This window comes from Coregonus clupeaformis, chromosome 20, assembly GCF_020615455.1.
Source record: "Coregonus clupeaformis isolate EN_2021a chromosome 20, ASM2061545v1, whole genome shotgun sequence".
Taxonomy (NCBI): domain Eukaryota; kingdom Metazoa; phylum Chordata; class Actinopteri; order Salmoniformes; family Salmonidae; genus Coregonus; species Coregonus clupeaformis.
In genome coordinates, this window is record NC_059211.1 from 22,050,251 (window position 1) to 22,056,566 (window position 6,316).

Genomic DNA, 6,316 nt, shown 5'->3' on the forward strand with positions numbered 1-6,316 from the left:
GGGATGCAAAGTGTAATTTTTTAATACATTTCAACTCTGTATCTGACATGGTACAGGTGTCTTCTTTTTAAGCCCATAACCATGTGTGGGAAGTTTATACTTTTGTTTCTAAGTAGATTTGTTTAAGACTACCAAGAAACACTCCGTGTGACCCTGATGTTGCCCACTGCAGTAAAAGGTTAATGATGGTGTTGGAGTCGTGCGCGGCCACTCGGTCATAAGTGAACAGGGAGTACAGGAGGGGACTAAGCACACACCCCTGAGGGGCCCCCGTGTCGAGGGTGAGCCAGAGGTCATGAAAACACCATATTATAATACTCTTGAATAAGCTCCAGGTCATTAAAACATCACATATTATAATATTCTTTAATTACAACACAATAAATTAAACTGGAACAACAAGATATATAAGATGGTTACATACATCAAAGTCACTGCTGGGGTTATATGCTTGAAATAATAACTTATAGCGCAATATTACAAAAATACTAAACTACAACAGGTTACAAACTGCTTTATGCGGGGGACATTTTACTTTCAAGAACATACTGTGTAGAGAGCAATGAAAAAGGCAGACATTTTGGTAGCACTACATACATCAGTGCTATATATTTTTCTTTACATATGTAAAAAAAAATAAAAAATGATTACATTAAACATGACTGAAAACGATCATCTCTAAACATTGAACATACATGTATTGTAAGTGTAATGGCCAGACTTGGTATAGATTCACTTGATCTTTCAGGTAAATATATCTGTGTGATAAAGACAACAGAGAGCAGTGCAGCACTGGGACAGCATTTGTGTGTGGGTGTGTGTGGGTGTGTGTGGGTGTGTGTGTGGGTGTGTGTGGGTGTGTGTGGACACCTATACAGGCTGTGGTGGTGGTGTTCTCAATACACACTACGGCGCTAGTGATGACGAGCACCAGAGGTTGGGGGGAGGAGCCTGGAAAACAAGAGAGAGGATGATGATTGGTGGGATCAGGCAGGGGTTATATATGATTGAAATAACCTGTGTCATTAATGCAAATCAAACCAAAAACTGGAGAGAAAAAAAAGTCAGATATATTTCTCAAATTACTCCCTGTTCTGTATGTAAAGCACTACGCTTGGCCGCAACACTTATGGCCCTGGCTAAAAGGAGAGCACCAAAGAAAGACAATGCCCTGGCAAAAAGTAGTCTACTGTGTGCCACATGCCGACCAGAGTCGTATTCATTATTTATGCAGACAACTGATAAAAAGGAAAAACCCTGTAGATTCCATTTGACATTTGTGATTAGTTGAACGGAGTTGGGAGAACTCCATCTTCTATCAAAGTTGGACAAAAGCAGGCTCTTTCTGTTGAGGTACCAAAGCTTTGATTCTCCCTCTCCACCTCCCTCTCTCTCCCTCCCTCCCTCCCTCTCTCCCTCTCCCTCTCCCTCTCCCTCCCTCTCTCTCTCTCTCCCTCCCTCCCTCCCTCTCCCTCTTCTTCCCTCCCTCTCTCTCCCTCTCTCTCCCTCCCTCTCCCTCCCTCTCCCTCCCTCCCTCTCCCAGTGCTCCCACAGTCTTCCTGACAGTGTCCATCCTAACTGTGAGGCCTGGAGCACTGTAACACCAGACCAGGGAGTGTCTCTGGCAGTCTCTCTCTGAGGAACTAACTCTGTGTTCCTCTTCCAGAACCCCTCTATCAAAGTCCAGGAACTCTAGAATTAGAACTAGAAGAATAATTCTAATTCTGACCTGCCAAGAACACTCGGACAAAGGGAGGGAGGGGAGTGGAATCTAAATATCATAGTGACGAAGAGCCACATGTGCGCCAAGGCCATAGAACCAAGACAAAGTCCATTAGTTGTGAGAGAGAAGAGAGTGAGGTCCTGCTCACACTGGTGTGGTACTATTCATCAACATCACAGTAATCAAACTCACATGGAGAGAGTTCTGCTGGGTTCTGCTGTTGCCAGGTTTCCAATACAAAATACACTACTGAATAAATGATCCCAACTAGAAGACCTATTCTCTCTCACACTCCAATGGGCACTAACAACACACACGAACGCCACTCTCTCTTTCTCTCTCTCGCTCACTCTCTCTCTTGCTCTCTCTCTCTCTCTCTCGCTCTTGCTCTCTCTCTCTCTCCCTAACATGGTCGTGAGAGGTCAAATACCCTCTGAAAGGAAGATCAGCGGTACGGTGAGATCATGTGGTGATCTCAGATTGGCTGGCCTTGTAACTGAGGGGGGGTTGTTATGTTTTGTGCAGTTCCAGTGCCAGTCAAATATATCACATTTTATAAATGTTATTTTTAGCCAGTAGAAATTGGCCATTTAGGAAACAGTGCTGTAGGAATGGGTTAGTGTGTCAGTGAGTGGTTTGTCTTGTGTGTAAGATGTTAGGCCCTGCAGCAGTACCTCATAGCAGAGTGATGTTGAGGGGAGGTGTGTGGAGCGTCCTGGCTACTGAGGGGCCACTGCCCCCTGCTGACAGCACCTGGACCTGCAGCTTGTACACACTGTCTGGCTGCAGCCACTCCACTGTCAGAGAGCGTTGGTCCTGGGGGAGAACAGTGGAACATGAGTACACAGGTAGGGAAATAAAGGGATGACTTACAGTCAGAGATGATAACACACACTGGTTCTCACCGGGGCCACTATCTGTGTCTGAGAGATAAGGGTGTCCTGTCCTTCTGTTGCCATTCCGCTGGAGGACACCTGCACCCAGGAGAACTGGAACCCTGCGATGGGCGTCTGCCCCGGTGCAGTCTGGGAGAGCTGCCAGCGGAACAGGCCCTGCAGGGAGCCGTTGACCGTGTGGAACTCTGCAGACAGCTTCTCAGGACGCAGTACCACCTTCCTGGACACCAGGGGTCGCTCTGACACAGGAAATCACACATTTAGACATCGTTACTAAATAATAATTTGGACCCAAAATATATCTACAGGTAGTACATAACAAAGGACCTAAATATTTCAGAGGTCATAGGATCATTGATACAACTTATATGATTCTCACTGAGAGGAAGAAGCTGTGCCGAAACAGTGCATTCACACTCCTACTGACACTCAATCAGTATGTCAGGTATTCACTTTCTCCATGCTGTGTGTGTTTAGGGCATGTGTGGAGCTGGCCATACCTTCTCTGGCACAGGGCAAGGCCTTGCCCCCTCTTGCCATGACCGCAGAACAAGGTGGGGTCGTTACCGCGGTAAAAGCTTCTGACCTCTGATCCCCCTCTGGTGCTACGAGCGCCACAGCAATCCTGTACTTACAGGCGAACAGCAGCCCCGTGATAACATAATGTGTTCCCTGAGAGGGGAGGAGAAGAAAAGAGTGAGGGGAAGAACAGGGAGACATGATCAATCAGCACAGCATGGAGGTGAGAAGTGACAGAGACAGATATAGGAGAGAGAGAAATAGTGGACAGAGAGAGAGGTAGTAGAGAGAGAGAGAGATAGAGAGCGGAGAGAGAGCGATAGTAGAGAGAGAGACAGAGAGATAGTAGAGAGAGAGAGATAGTGGAGCGAGAGAGAGATAGTAGAGCAAGAGAGAGTGGAGAGAGAGAGATATAGTGGAGAGAGAGAGATAGTGGAGAGAGATAGTGGAGAAAGAGAGAGAGAGATAGTGGAGAGAGAGATGAAAAGCTGAACAACTGAACAACTCTACATCAGCCAGCCAGCCAACTCTGGTCTCAAGTGAGGGAAGAATGTGAAAGGCAAACAGACAGGAACAAAAAGATGATGAAAGAACTGAGTTGATGATGAAAGCCGAGCTGTGAGCAACGCTGCCAGGTCCCAGCTAGGTCCCAGCCAGGCCTCAGCCAGGTCCCAGCCAGGCCCCAGCCAGGCCCCAGCCAGGCCTCAGCCAGGTCCCAGCCAGGCCCCAGCCAGGTCCCAGCCAGGCCCCAGCCAGGTCCCAGCCAGGCAGCCAGGTCCCAGCCAGGCCCCAGCCAGGTCCCAGCCAGGCCCCAGCCAGGTCCCAGCCAGGCCTCAGCCAGGTCCCAGCCAGGCCTCAGCCAGGTCCCAGCCAGGCCTCAGCCAGGTCCCAGCCAGGCCCCAGCCAGGCCCCAGCCAGGCCTCAGCCAGGTCCCAGCCAGGCCCCAGCCAGGTCCCAGCCAGGCCCCAGCCAGGCCCCAGCCAGGTCCCAGCCAGGCCAGCTGATGATAGATGCAGTGGGAGAGATAGCTAGCTATAGCTGTCCTCTCTGGTCTTGGCTGCCGCTCCGCTTTCTGCTTTGGCTTGTTTTTATGATGAAGAAGATAGTGTCCATGATTGTTAAAGTCCACTCCAGCTGAGGGACTGTTTATTAATATGACTCATCCAATAGTCCCACACTGTGGAGAATCTGAGGGGTATAATGTAGCAGTTACAATTCAGTTGGCAAACCCAATTGGACTCCTTCAAAACGGTGTTAACAATTCAATATAAAACAGTATTGGAATCTTTCACAATATCAGCCAACAGCCATCTGGCCTAACAGTTGTGGAAATGCTGTTCTATTCTATAGCTGGCTCTGAAATTTACCTGCACAGTGGCTTTTTTCTCTGTCTTGCTGATGTTGCTGGCACACACATGAGGATACCACCTCAGGACATATGTAGTGGAGTCCTTATAGGTTTCTGTAACACATCAGAAGGTGGATACAGTGTTATGGTGCTATAGAAACCAAGGTCAGATAGGTCTGAAGGTGGATACAGTGTTATGGTGCTATAGAACAAGGTCAGATAGGCCTGAAGAGAAACATATTGGCTGTTGTAGTGCTAACACTATTAGCGCATTATACTCAACGTCACAGTTTGGAGTGTTATTACAGCCTGGAACCAGGGTTTCTGTATTAGATACAGAGGGTGAGTAGCCTGTTGGGTGTTGGGAAGCCTAGTGTATGCAGTGTGAGAGAGAGACAGAGAGAGAGAGAGAGAGAGAGAGATGAGAGAGAGAGAGAACGAAGAGAGGAGACAGAGAGAGAGAGAGAGACCGAGAGAGAGAGAGAGAGAGAGAGAGAGAGAGAGAGAGAGAGAGAGAGAGAGAGAGAGAGAGAGAGAGAGAGAGAGAGAACGAAGAGAGGAGACAGAGAGAGAGAGAGACCGAGACAGAGAGAGAGAGAGAGAGAGAGAGAGAGAGAGAGAGAGAGAGAGAGAGAGAGAGAGAGAGAGAGAGAGAGAGAGATGGGGGAGAGAAAGAGATGGGAGAGAGAACGAAGAGAGGAGACAGAGAGAGAGAGAGAGACCGAGACAGAGAGAAAGAGAGAGAGAGAGAGAGAGAGAGAGAGAGAGAGAGAGAGAGAGACCCTCCGAGATTCACGTCACCAGAGGGCTTTGTGAATGGTCTGTCCTCCGACAAATCAACTGTACATTTCGGTGTTCCTCAAGGTTCCGTTTTAGGACCACTATTGTTTTCACTATATATTTTACCTCTTGGGGATGTTATTCGAAAACATAATGTTAACTTTCACTGCTATGCGGATGACACACAGCTGTACATTTCAATGAAACATGGTGAAGCCCCAAAATTGCCCTCGCTAGAAGCCTGTGTTTCAGACATAAGGAAGTGGATGGCTGAAAACTTTTTACTTTTAAACTCGGACAAAACAGAGATGCTTGTTCTAGGTCCCAAGAAACAAAGAGATCTTCTGTTAAATCTGACAATTCATCTAGATGGTTGTAAAGTCGTCTCAAATAAAACTGTGAAGGACCTCGGTGTTACTCTTGACCCTGATCTCTCTTTTGACGAACATATCAAGACTGTTTCAAGGACAGCTTTTTTCCATCTACGTAACATTGCAAAAATCAGAAATTTTCTGTCCAAAAATGATGCAGAAAAATTAATCCATGCATTTGTTACTTCTAGGTTAGACTACTGCAATGCTCTATTTTCCGGCTACCCGGATAAAGCACTAAATAAACTTCAGTTAGTGCTAAATACGGCTGCTAGAATCCTGACTAGAACCAAGAAATTTGATCATATTACTCCAGTGCTAGCTTCCCTACACTGGCTTCCTGTTAAGGCAAGGGCTGATTTCAAGGTTTTACTGTTAACCTATAAAGCGTTACATGGGCTTGCTCCTACCTATCTTTCCGAGTTGGTCCTGCCGTACATACCAATACGTACGCTACGGTCACAAGACGCAGGCCTCCTAATTGTCCCTAGAATTTCTAAGCAAACAGCGGGAGGCAGGGCTTTCTCCTATAGATCTCCATTTTTATGGAACAGTCTGCCTACCCATGTGAGAGACGCAGACTCGGTCTCAACCTTTAAGTCTTTACTGAAGACTTATCTCTTCAGTAGGTCATATGATTGAGTGTAGTCTGGCCCAGGAGTGTGAAGGTGAACGGAAA

At 47.3% G+C, this 6,316-nt stretch overlaps 1 protein-coding gene across 1 annotated transcript in view; it reads right to left on the reverse strand.

Moving 5' to 3' along the window:
* Positions 1-352: 352 nt before the first annotated feature.
* Positions 353-6,316, reverse strand: part of LOC121534115 (anosmin-1-like) — a 159,929-nt gene continuing 153,965 nt past the window's right edge. Inside the window, exons 10-14 of the mRNA XM_041840590.1 lie at positions 4,506-4,600; positions 3,120-3,291; positions 2,629-2,858; positions 2,398-2,539; positions 353-951 (exon numbers count right to left, since the gene is read on the reverse strand). Of these exons, the coding sequence (XP_041696524.1) occupies positions 2,399-2,539; positions 2,629-2,858; positions 3,120-3,291; positions 4,506-4,600 (638 nt within the window). The 3' untranslated portion in view covers positions 353-951; position 2,398. The remainder of the gene's footprint in view (positions 952-2,397; positions 2,540-2,628; positions 2,859-3,119; positions 3,292-4,505; positions 4,601-6,316) is intronic.